At 36.0% G+C, this 27,414-nt stretch overlaps 1 protein-coding gene across 1 annotated transcript; it reads left to right on the top strand.

Annotated features, from left to right (window-relative positions):
• The first annotated feature begins 15,537 nt into the window (after positions 1-15,537).
• On the top strand, positions 15,538-26,411 carry LOC127437842 (tyrosine 3-monooxygenase). The gene is made up of 13 exons (XM_051693059.1): positions 15,538-15,753; positions 16,818-17,021; positions 18,947-19,121; positions 19,209-19,297; positions 19,969-20,036; positions 20,130-20,180; positions 20,262-20,407; positions 20,956-21,091; positions 22,310-22,379; positions 22,491-22,547; positions 22,642-22,737; positions 22,824-22,957; positions 25,136-26,411. The coding sequence occupies exons 1-13, from the start codon at positions 15,670-15,672 to the stop codon at positions 25,293-25,295; spliced, it is 1,470 nt and encodes a 489-aa protein (XP_051549019.1). The 5' UTR covers positions 15,538-15,669; the 3' UTR covers positions 25,296-26,411.
• The last annotated feature ends 1,003 nt before the right edge of the window (positions 26,412-27,414 follow it).

Raw genomic sequence — 27,414 nt, 5'->3', positions numbered from 1 at the left:
CCAAAATGCATATTTAGGGTACATCAAAATAATCCACATGACTCCAGTCGACAACTAAAATTCTTCTGAACCCAAACGATTGATTATTTTTAGAAACAAAACAATACTTATATACTTTTTAACTACAAATGTTCGCTTCCGTACATCTCTGTGACGTGCGCTCATGAGAGGGATGACGTAAGCTCGTTGGTAAGGTCATGTGTCACGTGGTAGAGGAGTCAGGAAGCGCGTCATTGTTTACATTTTTTTTTTTTATTATTATTTGGAAATTATTTTTTTAAAATTTTATTTAAATTGTTTTAGACTGTTTTGGTTTGTGAACGGCACAAGTTTCTCTTGTAAACAATGACGTGCTTCCTGACTCCTCCTTCATGTGATGCGTGACCTTACCAACGAGCTTACGTCATCCCTCTCATGCACGCACATCACAGAGATGTACTGAAGCAAACATTTGTAGTTAAAAAGTATATAAGTATTGTTTTGTTTCTAAAAATAATCAATCGTTTGGATTCAGAAGAACTTTATTTGTTGACTGGACTCTTGTAGATTATTTTGATGCACCCTAAATATGCATTTTGGACTGTCAAAAATTGGAGGACATTCACTTGCATTGTTTAAAGGAGGAGGCCTGAAATGAAATCCTAAAAATCTTAAATTCTGTTTTGATGAAGAAATAAACTCAGATACATCTTGGATGGTCTGAGGGTGAGTCAATTATCAGCAAATGTTCATTTTTGGGTGAACTATTCCTTTAAATGAGGAACCAAAGCCATATCTATGGACCAAAATATCTTGTCCCTAGATAGACTTGGGGGTGGGCACTTTTGCCTTGGACCTGTAAGCAACCCCTTAGCAACAAAACCAGAACACCATAGCAACCACCTAGCAATGCTCTAGCAACTCCCCAAAACACTCTAACAACAAAATTGGAATGCTATGCACTAAATGCAACATGCTAAATGCAATACTCTGTGCGCTAAACATGCTAAACATTTAACATGCTAAAAACACCCTACTGACCACCAAAAACACTTCAGAAGCCACCTGGCAATGCCCTAACAACTACCCAGAACACTTCAGTGTCATTATTTTTGCAGAAATTGGTGCAGAAATTATATACCACTTTTAAATATTCAATTATGCAACATTTCTATTTTACATTTCTGATGAGTACCTTATATTTGGTGCTGCTAAGGCAAACATCACTATTAGAATACTATTGCTCTTAATTAGAGTTAGTGTTTTGAACAAACTTCTAACAGTATTAAACTTTGATGTGTATCTCATTCCGCACCACTTGCGGACATAATAGATGCCTCAAATAATGTGGTTTGTTGAGGAGAGGTGTGCTATTACTTTTCTAAATAAATTAACTTGTGATTTTCACCTTGTGTACGATAAAAAATAAAATAAAAAAGTACATTAAAGGAATGTTTCGGATTCAATACAAGTTAACTCAATCGACAGCATTTGTGGCATAATGTTGATTACCACAAAAATGTATTTCGACTCGTACCTCTTTTTCTTTAAAAAAAAAAAAAGCAAAAATCGAGGTTACAGTGAGACACTTAAAATGGAAGTGAATCTGGCCAGTTTTTGGAGGGTTTAAAGGCAGACATGTGAAGCTTATAATTTTATAAAAGCACTTACATTAACTCTTCTGTTAAAACTTGTGCATTTTTTTTTTAGCTGTAAAATTGTTTAAATGGTCATTTTTACAGTCGTTTTTAGGTTTTAGGTTTTGTTGACATTACATGGTCATGGCAATGAAGTTGTAAAATTGGATAACTTTACACAGAAAAGGTTAGTAAGTGATTTTATCACACTAAAATCATGTTTACACACATACTGTTTACGCCTTGTGGTTTTAAGTATTTTAACGTTAAAATATTGGCCCCCATTCACTTCCATTGTCACCTCGATTTATTTTATTTTTTTAAAGAAAAGAAGGGGCAAGTCAATTGAACTTCTGTTGTTATCAACATTATGCCACAAATGCTGTCGATTGAGCTTAAGTTGTCTTGAACCTGGAATATTCCTTGAAAGGAAGAACCCCAGCCATATCTGTAGGGACCAAAATGTCTTGTCCCAGAGAGACTTGGGGGTGGTCAGTTTTGACTTGGACCAGTAAGCAACCCCTTAGCAACTATCCAGCACACCATAGTAACCACCTAGCAATGCTCTAGCAACTCCCCAAACACTCTTAACAACAACATTGCAATGTTATGCACTAAATGCAACACGCTAAATGCAATGCTCTGTGCGCTAAACATGCTAATCATATAACATGCTAAAAACACCCTACTGACCACCAAAAACACTCCAGAAGCCACCTGGCAATGCCCTAACAACTACCCAGAATATTGTAACAACAACATAGCAATGCTATGCACTGAACAAAACATGCTAAACACAACACTCTTTGAGCTAAACATGCTAAAAACACTCTACTGACCATCAAGAACACTCCATAACCATCCGGCAATGTCCTAGCAACAATCCAGGACACTGTAATTCCAACAATGCTATAAACAAAACATGCTAAATATAATGCTCTGTGAGTTAAACATGCTAAAAACACCATGCTGTAGCATCATAACACGACATTTGCACCTGCACTCACATTCTGAAAATGTCAAAATCTATTTGGTTTTCCTATTTCACAATCCCTCAGTCTTTAGTTGGAAAAACAAAACAACACTAAATTGTTTTAAAAGCGAGAATGTGTAGTTTTAGCTTATGTCCCTGTCTTTAGACAGAGAATCATACATTTGTTTCAGTGAATAATGTTTGACCCAGCTCGTGAAAATTTTAAGGAATATTTTTTGTGGTTTTGTTTCCTCTTTATCATCAGAGACAATTTTGATGACATGGAACAAGTGGAAGGAGATAAGAGCGAGGACACCAGTGTGTGTGCTTGTCGGCAAGAAAATGTCAGAGTTTAATTAGGACCTGCGTCTGTGAGGTTAGGGCATTCGTAATTATCACATCCAGTTCCATATTAGCCTGCGGCAGGGGCTACACATGGTGCCATTACGAAAGGTAAATTCAATAACATGCTGCCTTTTGGAGAAGGTTCTGGACTAATGGGAAGGGGAGGCAGTGCAGTTGAACCAAAATATACCCTCAGGTGAGAGCTGTTGTGACACATATGATGCGTCTTATGGGTTTAAGTGACAACATGAATGTACTGGACTACTACCTAGAGCAAAGCGAGGTCTATATGCTGATCTAGACAAGCCATAGGTAATTTGACTCAATCACTTCAGCGATGATGGTTAATTTTTGTTTTGTTTTTTACTTTAGAGAAAGTTTTTTGGAGGGGTTTTCCCCCCACATTTGTTTTTTAATTAATCAATTAGAAGAATTTAATCAATGAATTGTTGTGTGACGAGTTACGTAGACACTTGTAGCTATGCCAGCAGCAAGGTTTTACGTTCCCGTTAGTGAATACACATACTCACATGCGTTACACACTTCCAAAGCCTGAGAAATGTGGCATATAAAAATGAAAACTACCATCAGACATGCAATATCTGTCTTTACTGCTTAAATTATGGGTCTACATACAGTATAATAATATTAGACTTGAATATCATCATATTCAGTTTTTTAACTTGAGAACAGCTGGTTTCTATTGAACAATTTAGGATTCTTACTCACTAGGGAAAGCTCTGATGGAGCGTTTGATGCAAAAGGTTCGTTTGAAAGACGTGTTCTTGAGGGAGGAGGTGGTTCAGTTTGAAAACAAGCGGAAATCGCAGACAGAGATGGCTAACATAAGACATTTCAACAATGTACTATTAATCATTGAAACACTTCTCCAGGCTCTCTATCTACAATTACTATCTTTTTAGCCTGGCAGAGAAAAATAATAAAAGACTGTGAATACACCGCATGTATGAGTTTTTCCGCCATGTTTTTTCGATTTCGGAGTACAACTATTTCCACCTTTCCGAGATTCTCCTTGGCCAACGCATTCCTAAGAAATGCTCTCAACCCTTGCGTTTTCCTTGTTCATCCATCCGACACACCATCCTCATTGAAATCAATGCATTTGACCGTTCTCTGACGCAGTGTAAACTCTAGTGTGAAGCCGCCCTTACTGCAGTCAAAATAAATTCACAGACATAATTTGAGAAGTTTTAAATAATTTTTATTCGCATATCTTTTCACAAACAGCCAGTACGCGCAGTGGTGGCGAAGACGGGGTCCCGTTTGTCCCTTTAGAACTTACATGGTGGTCTTGTTCACAATAAATCATTGTTAGATCATATTTGACCTCACATCTGTCGAAGCGATTGCACTTTGGAATTTAAAAACAACCATTTGCAATCAGAGGCTGTGCGATTCCTTTGTGAAAAGATCAAATCTACCACCAGCAGCTGCGGGGTGAATAAGTTTAATAGAGGAGACAATGACGGTGATCCATGAAATTTTTGTCAATCCTGAGTTTTTTCTGATCCAACATACCTGATGGAAATTTAAAAAAGCCCAAATCTCCAAAAATGTGTAGAAAACAGTGTATTTCAGCCCCAGTTTTTGCCATTTTTAGCTTAATTTGAACATTTGAAGAATTGTATTGAAGTGCCCATCGAACACATTTCTTCTCTGGGCCTTAAAAAAAACCTGGAAGTGCTGCCACAGAGTGTTTGTTAGTAAACAGTAACTTTATCTATAGCATCAATTATTGTGAACTTTCCACTTCAACTATTGTATGGTGGTGCAACAGTTTGAGGAAAATATTGCTGAGAAAGTAGGTTAAAGTCAATATATTATAACAGCTTATCTGAAGAATTAACATATCCGGTTTTATGGTACAAACGTTTGAAGGTAACTCTATCGCCCCCTTGTACTGAGGCTTGTTACCGCCACAGTAACAACAAGCATGTTAAGTTTGTTCAACCGGATTGCATGTTGGCTTCTGGTATGTTTCTAGTGCTAGGGTTAGGGATTTATTCAAATACTCATAAAAAAAAGAACACAAATGTGTAATTTATCTTGATTACAGATGAATTTCCATGCCCTGTAAAGGTAAACCAGTCCTTTGTTCTTAACCAAACATGACACAGCTTCCAAACAGTCATTTAAGCTTCAAACAGATATAAATACAGATAAGACTGCTGGCAAAACACCAAGATATATATATATACAGGTGCATCTCAATAAATTAGAATGTCGTGGAAAAGTTCATTTATTTCAGTAATTCAACTCAAATTGTGAAACTCGTGTATTAAATAAATTCAGTGCACACAGACTGAAGTAGTTTAAGTCTCTGGTTCTTTTAATTGTGATGATTTTGGCTCACATTTAACAAAAACCCACCAATTCACTATCTCAAAAAATTAGAATACATCATAAGACCAATAAAAAAAAACATTTTTAGTGAATTGTTGGCCTTCTGGAAAGTATGTTCATTTACTGTATATGTACTCAATACTTGGTAGGGGCTCCTTTTGCTTTAATTACTGCCTCAATTCGGTGTGGCATGGAGGTGATCATTTTGTGGCACTGCTGAGGTGGTATGGAAGCCTAGGTTTCTTTGACAGTGGCCTTCAGCTCATCTGCATTTTTTGGTCTCTTGTTTCTCATTTTCCTCTTGACAATACCCCATAGATTCTCTATGGGGTTCAGGTCTGGTGAGTTTGCTGGCCAGTCAAGCACACCAACACCATGGTCATTTAACCAACTTTTGGTGCTTTTGGCAGTGTGGGCAGGTGCCAAATCCTGCTGGAAAATGAAATCAGCATCTTTAAAAAGCTGGTCAGCAGAAGGAAGCATGAAGTGCTCCAAAATTTCTTGGTCAACGGGTGCAGTGACTTTGGTTTTCAAAAAACACAATGGACCAACACCAGCAGATGACATTGCACCCCAAATCATCACAGACTGTGGAAACTTAACACTGGACTTCAAGCAACTTGGGCTATGAGCTTCTCCACCCTTCCTCCAGACTCTAGGACCTTGGTTTCCAAATGAAATACAAAACTTGCTCTCATCTGAAAAGAGGACTTTGGACCACTGGGCAACAGTCCAGTTCTTCTTCTCCTTAGCCCAGGTAAGACGCCTCTGATGTTGTCTGTGGTTCAGGAGTGGCTTAACAAGAGGAATATGACAACTGTAGTCAAATTCCTTGACATGTCTGTGTCTTGATGCCTTGACCCCAGCCTCAGTCCATTCCTTGTGAAGTTCACCCAAATTCTTGAATCGATTTTGCTTGACAATCATAAGGCTGCGGTTCTCTCGGTTGGTTGTGCATCTTTTTCTTCCACACTTTTTCCTTCCACTCAACTTTCTGTTAACATGCTTGGATACAGCACTCTGTGAACAGCCAGCTTCTTTGGCAATGAATGTTTGTGGCTTACCCTCCTTGTGAAGGGTGTCAATGATTGTCTTCTGGACAACTGTCAGATCAGCAGTCTTCCCCATGATTGTGTAGCCTAGTGAACCAAACTGAGAGACCATTTTGAAGGCTCAGGAAACCTTTGCAGTTGTTTTGAGTTGATTAGCTGATTGGCATGTCACCATATTCTAATTTTTTGAGATAGTGAATTGGTGGGTTTTTGTTAAATGTGAGCCAAAATCATCACAATTAAAAGAACCAGAGACTTAAACTACTTCAGTCTGTGTGCACTGAATTTATTTAATACACGAGTTTCACAATTTGAGTTGAATTACTGAAATAAATGAACTTTTCCACGACATTCTAATTTATTGAGATGCACCTGTATATGCAACATATATATGCTATGTTCCAGAACACATTAAAACATTCACATTTTTGTATTTTTATTCAATGCATACATGCAATGGCTTGAATACATCTCTACTGTGATTATGATGAACATGTCAATTTTGAGTTATTTTGAGTCATTTTGATATTTTTTCAGGGGCTTAAAGTGGTGTAACAGAGAGTAAAAATAAATGAATTAATAAAAGCTGAATAATTTTATTTATTTATTTATTTATTTTTATTTATTTAATTTTTTTGGCATAAATGGTTTGGAATAATCTTTTATGAATAATAGTTAAACAAACAAACATAAAATATCCCATTGACTTTGAAGGAGGAACACAAGCCACATCTACTGTATAGAGACTAGAAATTTACAGACTTGGGGGGTTGGTTCCTTTGACTTGGCCAGAAAGAAACCGCCTAGCAACCATCTACTGTAAAAATGCCCTGGCAACTGCATAACATCACCCTGGTACCCACCCAGAACACCCTAGCATTGTGTAGGAGAGTTTGGTATGAGAATGCACTACTCTAGTAAAAATGTTTCTTTTCATAATTATGTAATATGGACATAGATATGAAAATACCAATAAGGCTTTTATATATATATATAAAAGCCTTATTGGACATGTACAAGAGTATTACCATCTGATACATCACTTCACCACAGTACCACTACAGTATATTATTTGTAAGGAAACAAACAGAAATATACTTTTTTTTTTTTTTTTTTTTTTGTTGTTTAATTTAAAGTATATCTTTCTCACTGTCAGTCCCCTAAAATATAGTCTTCCACTTTGGCTGTATGCAAAATGGGTGCCAATTAAATTAAAAAAATAGAATCAACTCATTCAAGTCAAAATAGAAGGTTTCAGAGAATTCAGTAATTACACAATAAACATTGTAATGTTTCAAAGAAGATTTTGTTGTTTCTATAAAGATTTGCTGATTAAACTTAATCACCAATCACTTTTGTCTATAACGCTCATTAAAATGTCCTCAGTAGGTGCAATTTTAACTTTTTAAAGACACTATACAGTTAAAGGGTAACAGAATTTTCATTTTTAGGTGAACTTCTGTCAACACTACTGTTAAAACAGAGTATCTCTATGTACAAGGTGTCAGTGGTTAGGAACAGCACCATATGGACCACAAGGTCCTTCTGCAGACCGTCACGACACAACCACAGCCACGGCTCAAACCACCTCTGACAAATTACATGTGTAAAAAGTGACGGAGGTGCACTCTACGTGATTAGCCATTTTGTTTGGCAGCTGTATTTTGACACATTGAAGCGCAATTATGCCAACTGGTAATTACATCCACACTATACCCAGTGAAAGAGATCAGCAAAACACAAAGTGCAGATATTTTGCTTTTGAGAGACACAGTATATGCATTTGTGGTTTGATGAGAAAACAAGGGATGCCATTCCTTGTTGAAAAAGTGCCAGACACACAAGACAAATGAAATAGAAGAGTATTTTACTTAATGTCACGTTAATACAGTGGGGTCCAAAAGTCTGAGACCGCACTGTAGATCTGGGATTGTTTCAGAAAGTTGCTGAGTATTTAGACGAAATATCTCTTATAACTTTCACAGGAAACAAAATGAACCCACCACAAAATATATGTTGGTCTAAGGGATCGCAGGCCTGATGCACTGCCCTACACCTAAATCACATTCATGCGTTATTGTTACAGCCTTTGATTGTTACAGCCTTGATACACTGTTATGGTTATTAAGTAATATACTTGATTACACTTAATATTATATTTATTTGTTGCTGCTCTCAATTTGTGCATCTAATGACCCCCATTGAGATGAAAGGTAAACATTCAATGAAGAAAAGAACGAGAGAAAGAAGGAATGAATAAAAATATAAAGAATTGTGGGGGACGAAGAATAATCGTCCAGCTGTGAGCGTGCTGCAATTACTCTTGTCTGAAGTCTAACAATTATGCCGCGGGCCCCTACAGGAGGAGGTACCCATCCAATCAATACGAAATTGTGATAATTATCGCCGTTGTGCTGGTGTGGGTTCCTGTAACTTACAGAAAAGGGAGAAAAAAATAATAAACAGTGAGCGATGAATGGCAAAACGATGTAATCTAGTGCGGAACGGCATTTAGAACAAAGACACTCAATTTGTGGAGTGGAGAAATGGGCCGTGAGCGATGGTGAGTCAGTGCATCAGGTGGTTCATGGATAGCCATTGTGCCCACACCCGTCTGGGAATATCTGTGCTGTCCAGAGGAAACAGAGTCTTGAGAAGGAAAGTATACATGCTTAAATAGTCCTGGACAGCAGCTTTGATATTGCAGATTGAATCCTTGTACATTTTGTCTTTGAAAACAAGTCAAAATACAAAAATGATGTTTTTTTTTCTCCAGATTTTCAGAATTTTTTTTGTGGATATCGCTTGAATTCATGGGGACTGGGACAGAATTATTATGGCTGCCCCCACCCCAAGCTTATTACACAGAGACAACTATAAGTAAGGTATTCGTAGATTATTTGTCTTTGAAACTGTAAACACTGTGTCTCTATAGCGCTATACAAATTGCTCTGTTTATTTTGAGCAGCCCGTCCAGCCCGACACAACAACTCTGACTCAACCAGTGGCGTGAGTTTGGGACGGGACTATCTGTTTGTTAGATCAATTGCAGATGGGGGGTTATTCGAAAAAGCTGTTTGGAAACAATACCTATTTTTGCAAGTGTGTTTGGTGACGCTAGTGGCGCAGAAAATACACTTCAGCTTTAAAGGTGCACTCAGTAACTTTTTGTTCATGTCATCTTGGACTTACAGTGACACCTAGTGGTGTCATGCATGGATGGGACATCGTTCAAAATGAATAGTTTTCAGTTACAGATGCCATTGTAGAAATTCACTATTCACAATCATCCATGATTCATTTAATCCAGGAGTGAAAGTGTCCAATAACAAGACGGTTACTGAGATTAAGTGAGTAGTATTTGGCTGGTCATGTGATTCTAAAATGGCAGCCCCCGTGAGGGTGCCCCTCCCCCAAGTAGAATAAAACAGCATTTATAAGTTACTGATATTACTAAAGTCCTCATCTCATGTGAGTGGTCATGATTTTTTTCATATGTTTCAAAATTACAATTCATTTCTTTAGGAGTAAAACTTTTTTAATGGGGAAAACATTACTGAGTGCACCATTAAGAAATCCAGATTTACGCTGTATACCTTCTTAATACATGTTTGTGGTCTTGTTGTGAATGACTCATTAGTGCACATGTTTTCCAGGTTTGCATTTGTAATCTTGCGTCACAATAATGTATTAATTTGCTTTGCCTCTGAAACGACTTTCCTTTTCAGCTGATGTCACCAAGACCGCTTAAATTTTAACCAATTGGTGTCGGTGATATTTCAGGAGGGGAGAAGACCTTCTACAATTGACTGTCAACTTGGATATAGAACACCCACTATTCATGATCCAATCTATTCCCAATAGATAAAATCAACTCCTGCTCTAAATACCTTTTATTATTATTTTTCAAATCCTTTCTCAAACATCCTGTTAAACTCTGAAATATGTCACATTACGGAAATAAAATGTTATTATTTATTACCAAATAAATGACTCATTGAAGGACTTAGTAGGCTCCCACTACACTTTTATCTCTATTTGAAGTCAGAAGTTCTGAAGACAGAATGGACTTAAATGTCTGTAAGAGCTGTTATCCAATCACAATCCAATTCCTTCCTAAAGCACAACAGGGCCCATCCACTTTTTTAGCTGTCTTGGTTCTGAAAGTATTTTCCCCATTCATTTTTTCCATAGGGATTTCATAAAATCCTTCATGAGCCATCAACCAAACCAACCAGCTCTGATGTGGATCACAACATTGCAAACTTTGATTTGAAGCAAAAAAGTATATTACATTTGGACAAAAAGTCAAAGGCACAAGACTGTGTACTTAACTAACATATTTAATGGGGGAATGAAGCACTGCAAATGATGTAACTGAATTAAAAACAATGGAAAATATAAATCTCTTGATTAAAATTTGTTGATCATAAGTATAGAATTGATATATTTTAATTTTACAGCAAACTATTAGGGAGACCAACTTCATCATTCACAATACTTCATGAGAGTGGGCTGTTGCTGCAGAGCTCTTCTGGCACACTTTGTGCAATTTTTGATTCTCTTATTGGTGGATTTTTTCCCTTCAGGAACTTGGATTTTTTTAAATATTTAACATAATTGTTTTTTTTTTTAATAAGTTGAATAACGCAGACTGATGGCTTCAACAGAAGCATATACCATCGATTAACAACAAGAGCTCACAGTAGGGCTGTTCTTAAAGGTTTATAGTTATTTTTTATAATCAATTCCCCTATAGAAAAAATGAATGGGATTTTTACTTCTGGAACCAGACTGTTGCACTCCAAACAGGCAGCATTAGAGCATTAGAGCAAGATTGTCTGTATCTTTCCATCCCAACCTGATGGTAAACGATGCAGAAAATTTCAGTGCTTTTGTTTTAATGTCAGTATCAGTGTTTGCCCATCCTTTGCCCCTCCCAGTAAAGGACACTCTTTCTGCACACAGCCCTGAGGCTATACAAGTACTCTTTAGCATTTCCACCCAACCTACTGGTCCTGGAGACACAACCTCTCTATGTCCGACCAGTTTTCCAGTTGTTGCTACGTCTGAGGCCAAGACTGCTGTTTAATCCTTTTAGCGGTCGTGCCTCAGGACGCTGTGCATTACGACTGTAATCGGTTTATACATCAAACTGTTCACAGCTGGAGGGAACAATTGATGCTCAGGTAGAGGACAGAAAACAACTTGCAGGTTTTAATCGCAATTACATTCGCCAAGGAAAATGACAATGGATTTTCGGTTGAGCTGATAAAGTGACTAAATTTTCCACAGTTGACTTTTGCTTCCTTTGTATTTGAAGGGAGGACATTTTATGAAGTGCCTGGCACATTGCATCATTTTGGTCTGCGGGTATGAATGGTTTTTATGGTGCATTAAAAGGCCTGCTTTTAAAATTTTCACTAATCCTTTTCTTTTAGATAAGAAATATCACGAAGACATTTGATGTCTTCTATACTGGCACATAATTTGCTTAGTAAAATAGCGTTTTAATTCAATTTGATTAAAAGCAATAAGGGACTCTATATATTTTGAATATATTCACAGCTGAAAGGGTTGCAGCCACTCCACTGTACTAACAACGCCCTTTAGCCACTACTATATTCACAATAGAACGCGGCCCTTCATACCTAATTGCATAAGAATATGATATGAAATCTATATAGACTGGAACAACTTTGTGTAACTGGCTGTCAGTTTGACAACATAAGAAAACAATGAACTCAATAAGACTATTGATGAAACAACATTTTTCTATCTGATTTGTCCTGATAACATGATAAACAACCTTCAAGAAAATGCGAATGTTACACATTGCACTTAATATGGATCTCTGGTAATACAAAGAGAAATTGTAGAGTAGACCGAGTACAGTTAGCATAATTAGCATCCTCTATCTGTGTGGGAAATTTGATTCAATGATGCATTATTAGAGGAAAACTCTTTTCGGGGTTAGTTTTACATTTTCTTACTGCTCTTCCATCTAATCATGAATGGAAACTTTGCTTGTACTAATTATTTAATTTTCTTCTTAAAATTAACATATTTTGGGACATTATCGGATGCAAGGTCACTGAGTAAATCAAGCAAACATGCAAACTATGTTACAACTGTACCCGCGCCATAAAAAACATGGTAGCAATTTGCTTTTATTCAGTCAGAAAAATGGCAGTGTCTAAGGGAGGGGGAGGGCAAGGGTGCGATCAAGGGGGCCCTCCTTCCCCAATCTAATGAAGAGACGGCCCGGGTCATAAGTCTTAGATAACTGAGCCAATCAAAAAACAGACATACATTTAACAGTGGATGGATGGATGGATGGATCACACTAATTGTGGAAAATTTGAACAATGAATGTAGGTTTGTGATATTTATTATGTTGGTTGATGGCATCTCATGAGAAAAAATGCCAGATTTTTCATGTCATTATTTGTGCAGTATCAAAATGCAAATATTTGGATAAATTTTAAGCACCAAGGAAAGTTAACTGTGTAAGTAAACTGAACTGTGAAAGCAGTATGAGCTGAACAATTATATTTACAACATTCACTGTAATAATTCTGAATAAATTCAATTTTCCACTTACATGTCAATTCCTGTGTGGAAAATAAGAACATGAAGACTGCTACAAGTGCTAGTTTAAAAAAATATTATCTTTGGTGAATCATAAAAATTCTATACAATTTTTAGATATAGTGAGTCTTGATAAAAGGTCAAATTTATGTTCAAATGAATCCAACACATTATACCAGCTGAGATAAAGCCAACTCCAGCATATCTTAATTATGTTCAGTTTGTGTTTTATAAATAGCAGAGTAATTTGTATTCAGCATGGTAGCAGATTACTACAGTTTAAAGACACCTCTGGCTACTGTCACAGAACATCAATGTGAGACCATCATGGGTGGCCAGGTGATGTTTCAAGGTCTGGGCTGCTAAAACAAAGGTAAGAGGTTCAATCCTAAGTAGCAGGTGACTCATAATCCTGCACATTTTGCTCAAGACTGTCACTGCAATTAGTGTGTTATAAGTGACCTAGCTTCCACTAAATGGCAAGCAACTAAGGCCTACACTGAATATAAGTGCAAGAATGATTTTGCTTTGATACATGTATATATATATATATATATATATATATATATATATATATATATATATATATATATATATTTTAATTTCAACAAATTGGTAAAAGCCAACTAATGATCTATTTTACAGAATTTCAAACACAGTAAATTACTCTAATAATCTTCTGAGGATGTTGGCAGGGAAATATCTTTTTGCAGAATTAATAAATAAATGATCACAATTAAACAATTTTATATATATATATATATATATATATATATATATATATATATATATATATATATATATATATATATAGCCTATTGTAGTTTAATTTCCATTATTTAAAAAAGCTGTAATCTAACAGCTAAATTTCAATCAGTTATATTTATGTTAAATAAACAGTTCTGTGAAAAAGTATTTGACCCCTTCCTGATATATATATATATATTTTATTGAAGCAAAAAATTTATCCAACACTTATATCACTCATGTGAAAAAACTAACTGCCCCCTTAAACTTAATAGCTGGTTGTGCCACCTTTAGCAGCAACTGCAACCAAACGCTTCTGATAACTGGAGATCAGTCTTTCACAACACTGTGGTGGAATTTTGGCCCACTCTTCTTTGCAGAACTGCTTTAGTTCAGCCACATTAGTGGGTTTTCGAGTATAAACTGCCCATTTAAGGTACTGCCACAGCATCTCAATGGGGTTCAAGTCAGGACTTTGACTAGGCCGCTCCAAAACTTTAATTTTGCTTTTTTTGAGCCATTCAGAGGTGGACTTAATCCTATGCTTTGGATCATTGTCTTGCTGCATAATCCAGTTGCGCTTGAGCTTCAACTCACGGACTGATGAATGGTCGTTCTCCTTTAGGATTTTCTGGAAGAGAGCAGATTTCATGCTTCCCTCGCTTATTCGCCCTGGCCCTGAAGCAACAAGGCATCCCCACACCATCACACTACCACCACCATGCATGACTGTAGGTATGATGTTCTTTTTGTGGAATTCTGTGTTTGAATTACACCAGATGTAACGGGACCCCTGTCTTCCAAACAGTTCCACTTTCGACTCATCAGTCCACAGAACATTCTCCCAAAAGCTTTGAGGATCATCAAATTGCGTTTTGGCAAAATTCAGACGAGCCTTAATGTTCTTCTGGGTTAGCAGTGGTATTCGCCTCGCCACTCTTCCATGGATGGCATTTTTGTCCAGTGTCTTTCTGAGAGTGGAGTCATGAACAGTGACCTTTATTGATGCGAGAGAGGCCTGCAGTTCCATGGATTTTCAGTGGTTTCCTGGATGAGTCATCGCCATGCTCTTGGAGGAATTTTGGAAGGTCGGCCACTTCTGGGAAGGTTCACTACTGTGCCAAGAGTTCTCAATTTGGAGATAATGGCTCTCACTGTGGTTATTTGGCATCCCAGAGCATTTGAAATAGCTTTGTAACCCTTCCCAAACTGATGTATTTCAATCCCCTTTTTCCTTATCATTTCTGGAATTTCTTTCGACCTTGGCATAGTGTGCTACTAGGTAAGACCTTTTAGCTAACTTCATGCTGCTGAAAAAGTTCTATTTAGGTGTTGATTTGATTGAACAGGGCTGGCAGTAATCAGGCCTGGGTATGTCTAGTCCAGCTGAACCCCATTATGAATGCATTTTCATAGATTTGGGGATTTAGTCAATCCCTTTTCACACAGGCCCAGTTGGTATTGGATAACTTTTTCTCTTCAATAAATAACATTATCATTTAAAAACTGTATTTTGTGTTTACTCGGATTGCCTGTTTAGTGTGAGGTATACACAAAAAAATAAAAAAATAAAAAATAAAAATAAAAAATAAAAAAAATCAGGATGGGGGCAAATAAGTTTTCAAAGCACTGTAAATAAATGATACTATTAATAATAAAAAATTCTAATTTGTGCGGCTATAGCAAGTTGTGTAGAATTCATACATCAGTAAGTGGAATATGAAAATCATTTAGTGAGACGCGCGCATTGAATATGTATATAGACAGTTACACAGGGATGTGAAGTATCAAATTATGAACGAACGCGGCGCGAGAGGCTTCAAGATGTTCAACGACGGAGGAGGAGGGGATCAGCTTGACGTCAGTAAAGAAGACATTACCTCTATAAATAAGAGAGAAAGAAGTCTATAGGTGGAAGAAAGTGACCAGCATTCCCAAGAGAGCACAATATTAGATTGTTTCGCCGGCTAATCATTTAAATATGCCGAATTCAAACAGCTCCACATCTTCCACAAAGAGCATCCGAAGAGCCGCGTCTGAACTCGAGCGCTCCGATTCTATTACGGTAAGATTCTTTTTTTTTTTAATTTTTTTTTTATTATTATTATTTTTATTTATTTAAATCTACATTATTCACTTCTTATAACAATGTATCTTCTGAAAGATATAGGTTAATTGGGCTAATAAATACAGATGAAAAAAATGCAGTTGCTCTTAAAAGTAGTTGGACAAGGAAGCCACTCTTCAAAATGAATGTCAAAATATCAAACCAGTGTGCAAAAAGCACACTTTTTAGGTGGTGTTAGAAACCAACCTGGATAGGTTGGTTTGGTGGACATCTGGGGGAACTTTATGGGAAACTGATTTGGGCACCAGTCGGTTAAAAGATGTTAGTCCTGAAAAAATAAAAAATGAAATTAGACCAGAAATAATTAGTTTGCAGATGCCTCTTGGTTTGATATATTGTATCTAATGCAATAACATATATACACTGAAAAATGTTTAGGTTTAGACCAAAAAATCTCCAAGGTTGCAGGTTACCACTTATTATAGGATACTTACAGTTTTAAGTGTGGATTAAGAGTCCAAATACTTTCTGGGGCCAATTTAAATTGTAGCCTAATAATTCATCCCCTTTGTGGCACTCTTTGACTAAACTTACTGCATGCGCGGAAAGGCAAAAACATTCATATATATTTATCTAGCCTATACTGTAGTTTTTGTGAATAATGCAATTTCTTCTTCTTGAATATTATTGAGCATTTTTATCCTATGAGATGGTCCTCTCCATTTTTAATGATCACCGCAAATGTACTGCGTAAAAATGAAACTTCATTGGAGTCTCCATTTTACGCACAGCATTACGCGGTGAAGAGTGGACCCAAACGCTGTGGAAAGCACTTTAGACGTAGCTGTAACAACAATTTAAGGGCAAATGATTAAGTCTAAGCTATACGGCAGGTTTACATAGACTGCATTGAAGTTCTTATGCGCTTTTGGCGATGTAAATCACCTCCATCTGATGTCCACAAGGTAAGCACGGCTACATTATTATCCTTAGTCCAAATGCATATTCTAACCGAAGCCAACATAACATCGTAGATGATGTCTGCCCGTGTTTTCGAACAGTCTCCAAAGTTTGTGGGAAGGCGGCAGAGTTTGATCGAGGACGCGCGTAAGGAGCGCGAGGCGGCGGCCGCGGCGGCGGAGGCTGCGGGACTGAGCGAGCAGATCGTGTTCGAGGAGAGCGATGGAAAAGCGTTGCTCAGTCTGTTCTTCTCTCTGAGGAGTTCAAAGAGCCCGGCGCTGTCCCGCACTCTCAAGGTTTTTGAGGTAAGCCCTGATCGGATAAAAAAAAAAAATAAATAAATAAATAATAATAATAATAACTTTTTGTTTTAAAAAAGCTGGATCCTGCTGCCTTAAGAATATAATGTGGGACAAATGATAAAGGATCAAACAAGAATTTCAGTTTATGCAGTGGGACCATGTTTGGATTCTTATTAGAACCCAGTCCTTTAAGAAAGCAAATTATGATTTAAAAAAAAAAAAACAAAAAAAAAAACAAATATTTGCAATCACATTTGTATTCCTTTATAAACATAAAAATGTTAGCAATTGTTACCTTGAGGAGCAATTTCTACTTAAACCTTAAATTTATTTTGCTGTAACATAATGTATTCAGGTTGATTCTGTGATGTTAAATAATATAATTTACTGCAATCAAACAGTTTTTTTTAGATTGACATGAAAGATTTTTCAGTGTTAACAAGTGCTTCAAATGGTAATTATTCAAGTAAAAAATTGTATCTGAATAAACCTGAAAAATTACACCAATGAAAGTAATTATTATGGGATAGATCAAGTAGAAATGCTTGATCCTTGAAATAACAAATAGCAGGTTGTTACCACTTTTTTCAATATAGTCTTTCATTTTAAATCTGAAATATCAGTAAGAGCTCAGTTATAAATGTGCATACAGAAAGAGAAGTATTCAAAAATATTGCAGCTCGAGAGTCTTCACAAGACTTGTGTTGTTGTTTGTGGAACAGAAATAATTATAAATAAAACACTTTGATTGTATATTGAAAACTCCAAATAAGGTTTTCTTCATATATTGTTCTGGAATAACATAGCAACTGATTGTAAAATAGCAGAAATGTATTTATCTTAGCTTTATATATATATATATATATATATATATATATATATTCAACTTAAATAATTTTTTAATGTTTTAAGTGTTAAATTTAAAGTGTTTTTGTGATATTGTACATTTCAGCATTTACCAGAAATAAAGTTCATCACATTTTTATCTTACTAATGCCACTAATACAATATGTTTATCCTATAACATACAGTATATGTTAAAGGAATATTCCAGGTTCAGTACAAGTTAAGCTAAATCAAAAGCATTTGTGGCATAATGTTGATTACCACAAAAAATGTTTTTCGCAAAAATCTGGGTACAGTGAGGCACTTACAATGGAAGTGAATGGGTGCCAATCAGTAAATGTTAAAAAATTCACTGTTTCAAAAGTATAGCCACAAGATGTAAACACTATTCGTGTTAACATGATTTTAGTGTGATAAAATCGCTTACTAACATTTTCTGAGTGAAGTTATATCCAGTTTTACAACTTTGTTGCTATGATGATGTAACAGCATTAAACATAAAACCCCAAAACAACTTTACAGCTCAGATAATAAATTAGTTTTAACAGAAGAATTAATGTAAGTGCTTTTATAAAATTACAAGCTTCATATTTTTGTGTTTAAACCCTCCAAAAATTGGTCCCATTCTCTTCCATTGTAAGTGCCTCACTGTATCCCATATGTTTTTTTTAAAGAAAAGTCAAAATAAATATTTGTGGTAATCAGCATTATGTCTCAAACGCTGTCAATGAATTAACTTGTATGGCTCAGCGGTTAAGGCTCTGGGTTACTGATCAGAAGGTCAGGGGTTCTAAGCCCCAGCACTGCCAAGATGCCACTGTTGGGCCCTTGAGCAAGGCCCTTGACCCTATCTGCTCCAGGGGTGCTGTATCATGGCTGACCCTGCACTCTGACCCCAGCTTGGCTGGGATATGTGAAAAAAAAAAAAAGAACTTCACTGTATGTGTGTGATAAATAAATTATACCATGCTTTTTGCCTTACCATACTTTTGATGGTGATATCCTGACTTGCTATTTTAGAACATTCATATTCCTCTGAATGTTATTCTGAACAACTGATGTTCACCTACTGAACACCACAGACATTTGAAGCCAAGATCCATCATCTTGAGACCAGGCCCAGTCGAAAGCCCAAGGATGGTTTGGAAGATCTGGAATATTATGTTCAGTGTGAGGTGCATCTGTCAGATGTGAGCACGCTGGTCAGCTCCCTAAAGAGAAGTGCAGAGGACGTCAAAACCACAAAAGAGGTTAAATGTAAGTCAACTGAAATGCTATGTAACTCTGCTTTTCTTTATTTGACAGCAAGTTAAGCTTTGTTTTTGTATCTTTGTCTTTATTTAGTTCATTGGTTTCCCAGAAAAATTGCTGAACTGGATAAGTGCCATCATCTTGTCAGCAAATTTGATCCAGACCTGGATCCAGATCATCCAGTAAGTAACAGATTAGTTCCTTCCTAATCTGACTAGAATAGCAATGTGTCAGAGATGCACGTATTTCTTATTTAACTAGACCTATTTAAATAATTTCTCCATTTTTTTTAGAGAACAATATATATATATATATATATATATATATATATATATATATATATATATATATATATATATATATATATATATATATTAAAATTTTCTACCCCCGCACATCTTATCATGTGGCTTGTTGAGCGTGTAACCTTTGAGACATAGTGCATGTAGAGGCCCACGCTGTTCTGCGTGGCATCTACGCACAACTCACCACGCGCCCCACCGAGAGCAAGAACCACATTATAGCGACCACAAGGAGGTTACCCCATGTGACCCTTCCCTCCCTAACAACCGGGCCAATTTGGTTGCTTAGGAGACCTGGCTGGAATCACTCAGCACATCCTGGATTCAAACTCAGGACTCCAGGGGTGGTAGTCAGCATCAATACTCGCTGAGCTACCCAGGCCCCCAAACAAAATATATTTAGCTTCAGACCTCTTTCAAGTTCTCAGATTTTGTCTTAGATGTCAGATGGATAGAAGATAGCAGGCTAATAAAAATATTCTACTGACTGTGGAAAGCTATTCCAAATGTTTTAGAACCACAAGTCCAAAGATTTTCTTTTTTTTTTTCAGGGCTTTACTGACCCTGTTTACCAAAAGCGACGGAAGATGATTGGAGACATTGCCTTTAAATACAAACAGTATGTTGCAACAATAATATTTAGCATTGCTTTTCTGGACATGTTGGTTTTTCACTGTTTTGTTTATTTTTATTGACACCTGCGTCTGACCAGCGGTGAGCCGATTCCTCGAGTGGAATACATGGAAGAGGAGATCGGAACATGGTAAGATAATTTCTCCTCCCCACTTCTGACAACTATATAAGGTCTAAGTTCTTAGTATTTGTGTTTGTTGTGTGCAAGTAGGCGTGAGGTTTACTCAACCCTGAGAGATCTGTACAAGACTCATGCCTGTAGTGAACATTTAGAGGCCTTCCAGTTACTGGAGAAGCACTGTGGCTACAGCCCCGATAACATCCCTCAACTAGAGGACGTGTCCCGCTTCCTAAAAGGTACCATGACCAGCACAGAGCATAGGTTATGCAACTTATTATTAATCACAATTGTTTTGTTGCCGCAAATGCTCTTCAATAAGGCAGCAACATAATGTGATAAAGTGATTAATTTATGATTATAGCCAGTGTTGGGTGTAATATGATTACAAATATAACTGTAGCTACTTTAACCAAATTACTTTTTAAGTCAAAAAGTAGTGTAAGGTACATTTCTCGTAATCAGATTACATGTACTGATTTTGCCTTTTACTTGAACTGTTTTAGAAAGTAGCTTAAAAATAAAGTAATTAGTAATGTGATTACTTTTCTATGAAGTAATCAGTGAAGTAAACTAATTTCAAATTGAGAGTAGTAACTAGTAGTTTGTAGTGGATTACTTTTTGAGTAATTTACCCAAACATGATTATAGCTACAACTGTTTGAATTATAGCAGGAAAGTTTTTAGTCAGCAGCTTCTCTCATACTTATACCTTATACACTTATACATATAACCCTCTCTCTCCTAACCATTTATAAAAAATCTCTCTCTTACTCTCCTCATAAAGAGCGCACAGGATTTCAGCTGAGGCCGGTGGCAGGACTCCTCTCGGCACGAGACTTTTTGGCCAGTCTGGCTTTCCGTGTGTTCCAGTGCACACAGTACATTCGTCATGCGTCCTCTCCGATGCACTCCCCTGAACCGTAAGAGATGGCCAAGAACACATTTTACATTTCTTCAGATAATCAACAACACTCTAGCGACCACTCAAAACACCTTTGAAACTGCTTAGCAACCATCAATCAATGCCCTAGCAACCACTCAGAACACTGTGGAAACCACTTAGCAATGTCTTAACAACCACCCAGAACACCAAAGCAACTACCTAGCAACCACCTAGCAATGCTTTAGCAACCACTCAAACATCCTAACAACCATTTGGCAATGCCTTAACAACCACCCAGAACACCCAAGCAACTGCCTTTTAACCACCTAGAAATGCACTAGTGATGACACAGAACACCCTAGCAACTGCTTAGCAATGCCTTAGCATCCACTCAGAACACCCTAGTAACTGCCTTGCAACCACATAGCAATGGTTTTGCAACAACTCAGTATATCCTTGCAACTGCTGAGCAACAACCTAGGCAACCACATAGAACCCCAAAGCAACTGCCAAGCAACCACAGAACATTGCAGAGACATGGGCTCTTTTAACTTGGGACGGTGTACTGAGGCCCTTGGTGGGACATTGTGGTGATACGTTTTGCCACATCAATCACCACTCACATTGTCTTCAGAAAATGTACAGTACATATCTATTTATTCTTTTTCATGCAAGAATTAGGATTAAAATTGAGTTTCATGCTGATAGCTAACTAATCTGTCCAATTATGCACTCTTGTGCATGTGTACCAGACTTATTTACTTTTGTCATTTTTATGTTGCACTGGCCAATATGGTAGTAATCTTGATACTGACACCTAGTGGTATGGATGCATCATCAAGTAAATGCAAATTGAATACTGGTGCAATTGAAGAAATGCACAATTCACAGTCAGCCATGCTTAATTTAGTAACATTAGAAAGTAAAATAGAAAGTAATTTGTAAAGTGTTTTTTCTGCTGGCATTATTATCTGAATATGTCCCCCATGCTGTGACACTCCCCATATAGAATAAAACTGTTTTTTCTAGTCTACTTCTATGACTGGATCTCATGTGAGTTTACGGGTACATCATTTTAAATAAATATGTACTATTAATTTCTTGATTTGTAAAGTTTTTTTCATTTTGTTTTACCAGCAAACAATACAGAGTGCATATGCAAATGTAAATTCACATTGTGAAGATGATGCAGTGTAATGATACATACAGCGCATCACACACAGTTAAAGTATCATCCATATGTTTCTCTTTCCAGCGACTGTGTCCATGAACTTCTTGGTCATGTACCTATTCTGGCTGACAGAACATTTGCACAGTTTTCCCAGGTAAAAGATCTACTATGTACTGTATGTATATCCTGTTTTTGCTAACATAATCAGTCCTTGACTTAAGCAGAGTTTAGTACCAAGTGCTGAAATCTTTTTGTCTGATCTTAGAGTATTGGTCTGGCCTCTCTTGGAGCCTCTGACGAAGATATTGAGAAATTGTCAACAGTGAGTATGAAGCACCTCACATCTTGTCAGGCATTGCTAACTCTATGCATGAGCTAAATAGCACTTAATATGATTCTTCCTGTGTGTTTTGAAGCTTTATTGGTTCACAGTGGAGTTTGGATTGTGTAAGCAGGCAGGGACAATCAAAGCGTATGGAGCAGGACTACTGTCTTCTTACGGCGAGCTGGTGGTAGGTGGCAGTCAGTAATTTTAGTAGATTTCAGCTTTAAATTCTTGTTGTATGACATTAGCATTTGAATTTGTCTATTTCCTCAGCATTCACTCTCAGACGAGCCAGAGAGACGTGAGTTTGATCCAGACATCGTAGCTGTTCAGCCATACCAAGACCAGACTTACCAACCAGTCTATTTTGTGTCCGAAAGCTTCTCTGATGCCACAGAGAAACTGAGGTCAGTTGCATCACAAATATTCCATTGCTGCTAGTGCTGTAGATGTGGCCATCATGTATTCTTCAACCTGGTCTCATTAAATCACATTACTATACCTACATTTTTGCTAAATTATTCTTACGCTGTTCTTTGTATCGTGTAAGTTTCCTGGTGAAATGAACACTAGAGGCGCAAAAACAACAACGACTGCTATTCCTTTTCACACAAATCACGAGTAAAACTGCAGATTATCAGGCCATAAACATGTACTTTTTACCCTGTTCCTCACGCAATGCTATCTTCTGACATTTAAACCTTTTTAGTATAGCACATGACTTGTAAGGCGAAACTTTTTAACATTTGCATTACATACCCAAGTACATTTACAAGCTTTTCAAGCGTAATCATAGTTGATTGCTGAGTTGATTTAAAACTCGACAGAGCATAACTCTTTAAGGAAAAGTTCTCCCAAAAATGAAAATTCTTTCTTGATTTACTCATCCTCATGCCATCCCAGATATGTATGACTTTCTTTCTTCTGCAGAACACATATTAAGATTTTTAGAAGTGTATCTCTGCTCTGTAGGTCTATACAATGCAAGTGAATGGTGACCAGAAATCTGAAGGTCCAAAAAGGACATAAAGGCAGCTTAAAAGTAACCCATTCGACTCAAACTGTTACATTCACGTCTTCAGAAGCAATATGATAGGTGAGGATGAGAAACATATCAATATTTAAGTCCTTTTTTACTATCAATATCCACCTTTGACCAGCTCCAACAAGTAGATGGCTGAATGTGAAAGTGAAAGTGTAGATTTACAATAAAAAATGTAATTCTTAAATATTGATCTGTTTCTCACCCACAACTATCATATCGCTTCTAAAGACATGGATTTAACCTCTGGAGTCGTATGGATTACTTTTACGCTACCTTTATGTCCTTTTTGGACCTTCTGAGTTCTGGTCACCATTCACTTGCATTGTATGGACCTACAGAGCTGAGATATTCTCCTAAAAATCTTTGTTTGTGTTCTGCTGAACACTGGGATGGCATGTGGGTGAGTAAATGATCAGAAATTTTTTGTCATTTTTGGGTGAACTATCCCTTTAAAAACCTCATCTGTTTAGGAAAAATTTAACTTGGTTTTAGCACCACATTGGACATTTCAATCAGATCTGCAGCAATACGTGTACGTAATCATTTTCATAAACGGTGTAATGTCGTTTAGCAGAAATGTCCAGTCACATAATTTTCATGAGATCATGCTGATATAATTAGTTATGAAATGAATGAATGAATGAATGAATTTAAAATGCATTACAAAAAAATATAGTAATAATAATAATAATAATAATAATAATAATAATAATACAGTATGTTTTATTTTATAGTGCCTTCCTTATACTCAAGGTCGCTTTGCAAAGCAAAAAGATAAACTCAGAAAAACATATTGCAATGATTAAAATACTCCATAAACAAAGCAAGTGCTGATTAATGTAAGTAAAATAAGGATATTTAGGCTACTGCATAAATTTACTTTTATTTGTACTGTAATTGTTTGCAATTAAATCATTAATATTATTTATTTTACATAAATTACAATTGTTTTTATTAATTTATTTTGACAGTTGATACATAATGTGTCATTTTTTTTATCAACATCAAGATTTTAGGTTAAGATTTGTTTGAATGTACATAAATTATCATTTTAAATGGTCTTGCGTTGTGACAAATTAATTTTTAAAAGTAAAAATATTCAATGTATTCTGTATTCTCTCCATTAATATAAGGTCACAAAAGCATCATGCATAATAATTATAAAATCATTAGCAAAATTCTGTTTTAAAATCATTTTAGATGGGGTATAGCATGTCACATCGCAGGACAATACTTCCCAAAAGTATTTTATGCCAACTACCTATTTGTATATTCAATTATTCTTACTCTTAAAAAAAAAAAAAAAAAAAAGAAAACTTTAACATTTTTTTTTAAAAACATATAGCAAGTGCTAATTAGCAAAATAAAGAGGATATTTATTGCATACATTTATTTAAACTTTAAGTTTACATTTATTTAAATTTACTGCATTTATTGTCTTAATTATGTGCAATTAAATAATTAAAATTATTTATATTAAAATAATTAAAATTATGTGTGTGTGTGTGTGTGTGTGTGTGTGTGTGTGTTTTTTTAACAGAACATATGTGACACGCATCAAGAGACCATTTTCTGTGCGGTTTGACCCGTACACAGACAGCATAGAAGTACTGGACAACCCGTTGAAGGTCAAGTTAGGACTGGAGTCCATTAAAGATGAACTGAAGATACTCACAGACGCCCTGAATGTGCTGGCTTGATTTTGCCATGATGATCCAATCAGCTGTCTCATTTCCTCCATGCTTCATGTGTGACAGTTTCATCATTGTGCTGTGTGTCTACATCCACATCTGCTGCTACAGATGCTGTTGCTTTTAAAAAGTGGCAACTCAAAACCTCACATCGGAACTTGATTCCAAAAACCGTAATAGATAACTCTGTGAAAAAAAAAAAAAAAAATGAAATTGTGTCAATATGACTTTTATTTTTATTTTTTAATGGAACGGTAACACTTTACAATAAAGTTCCATTTGTTAACATTAGTTTACAGCATTAGTTAACAGAAATAACAGTGAACAATACTTTTACAGCATTTCTGAATCTTGTTTAATGTTAATTTCAAAATATACTAATACCTACATTTTTCAAATCAAAAGTTGTATATGTTAACATTAGTAAATACACTATGAACTAACAAAGAACAATTGTATTTTTATGAACTAACATCAGTGAAGATTAATAAATGCTGTAAAACAAAAATTATTGTCCATTGTTTGTTCATGATACCTAATGCATTAACTATTGTTAAAGAATAGAACCTTATGTAAAGTGTAACCAATAGAACATATGAAGTGTAAATCAAAGTTATTAAAGATAATGATGCTAAAAGCTATATTTATGAAGTATCTCCATATAAAGTAGTACAACTATATTAAATTAATAAAATATGTACAGTATATCATCAAATATTTGTTAACAATATACAGTCTGAATGTATAAGTATTCCAAATATATTCCTAAACTAGTCCATCAACATGTTGACCTGATGTATTCTCCTACAGATGTTACAATATTTTATTAATACTAAAAATCTCATCATTCATAAAATAACACTGGCCTATTTATTGGTGCCTGCTTACACTCGTGTTTCTCCAGAAAATATTAAAAATATAAAATATGACTAAAGAGACTATCTCTGCAAACAGCTGCCCTAAAAAGTGGAAATATAATTTCTATTATTTAGGTGTAAATAAAGTTAAAATGCACAAAGAATGTGTAGTGCAAATTGCATATGTGATATTAGAAAGACATCGAATTGAGAGCAACTTATCGTATTTACATTCTTCATTTAGATTTTTTTTTGAAATATATCTCAAATAATGCATCTTTAAGCATGCGAAAGTGTTAGTTTTACTGACACTTTTGTAGATATTTAAGGGTTTTACAAAACAAATAAATGTCTGAAAATGTCCTGCTATATGACCAGACTCTTACAAGAACAGTTTGACATTTTATTTAAATAAAACAACCACCAGATGGTAGTCTAAGCATATATGTGGGTGAGGCTTTTCTACACCAGCACTTCATAGGTGAAAGCATGTACATTGTGGGTATTGACAGCACAATGACAGGGTCAAAGGTTAAAGGTTAGAATTAGGGTTAGTTTTAATGCCCAGTTAGTGGGAAAGATCTGCCATTTGAGTAAGCAACCACCCATAAATAATCCAACGATAGTGGGGATAAACAATCCCACACCGGAGATGTCATGTTGTAAATATGTAGGTAAAGGATATTACTCTAAGAGTTATATACATCGTTAGAGAGTGTAAGTTATATAACCTGAACAATTAAATGCAGATCTTTGCATTTAAAACAAGAAATAAGATATGAATTTGCTGATTGCATCTTGGCTTAAAGGGACAGTTAACCTAAAAATGAAAATGCTGTCATCATTTACTTTACCTGTGTTTCAAACCACCCCCCATTCAATGAAAGTTAAATGCACATTCTATGTATCCTCTTTCGGGATCCATTGAAGAGAGAATATCAAACGAGTATGGAACAACATGAGGGTAAGTAAATGATGATAGTGCACCATCCCTTTAACACGATTGTAATATCAAAGTTGCCTAACCCTTTTATTGATGCCAATGGCAAAGACTGACCTGTACAGGTGCCTTTTAAAGTGGAAAATGATTTGTGCTGGATGGGCTGATCTTGTATCACAGACAGTTTTATCCATTATTGTGCATGACTGTGACTGAGATGAAAATGCTCCTTACTGAATGGAGTGAATGATTTATCGCAGGGCCCTACAGATCTTTTGGGTTTCCTGCTAGCCTCATCTGATGGATAATAGGAGACAGAGGAAGAGAGGTT

Source organism: Myxocyprinus asiaticus, chromosome 48, assembly GCF_019703515.2.
Source record: "Myxocyprinus asiaticus isolate MX2 ecotype Aquarium Trade chromosome 48, UBuf_Myxa_2, whole genome shotgun sequence".
In the NCBI taxonomy this organism is placed as follows: domain Eukaryota; kingdom Metazoa; phylum Chordata; class Actinopteri; order Cypriniformes; family Catostomidae; genus Myxocyprinus; species Myxocyprinus asiaticus.
This window is presented reverse-complemented; position numbering and strand designations above follow the sequence as displayed.

Coding starts and splice junctions, on each gene's coding strand:
- LOC127437842 (XM_051693059.1), top strand. CDS start 15,670: ATGCCGAATTCAAACAGCTCCACATCTTCCACAAAGAGCATCCGAAGA. Junction 15,754..16,817: donor AGCGCTCCGATTCTATTACG/GTAAGATTCTTT, acceptor GTTTTCGAACAG/TCTCCAAAGTTTGTGGGAAG. Junction 20,181..20,261: donor GAAGAGGAGATCGGAACATG/GTAAGATAATTT, acceptor GTGTGCAAGTAG/GCGTGAGGTTTACTCAACCC.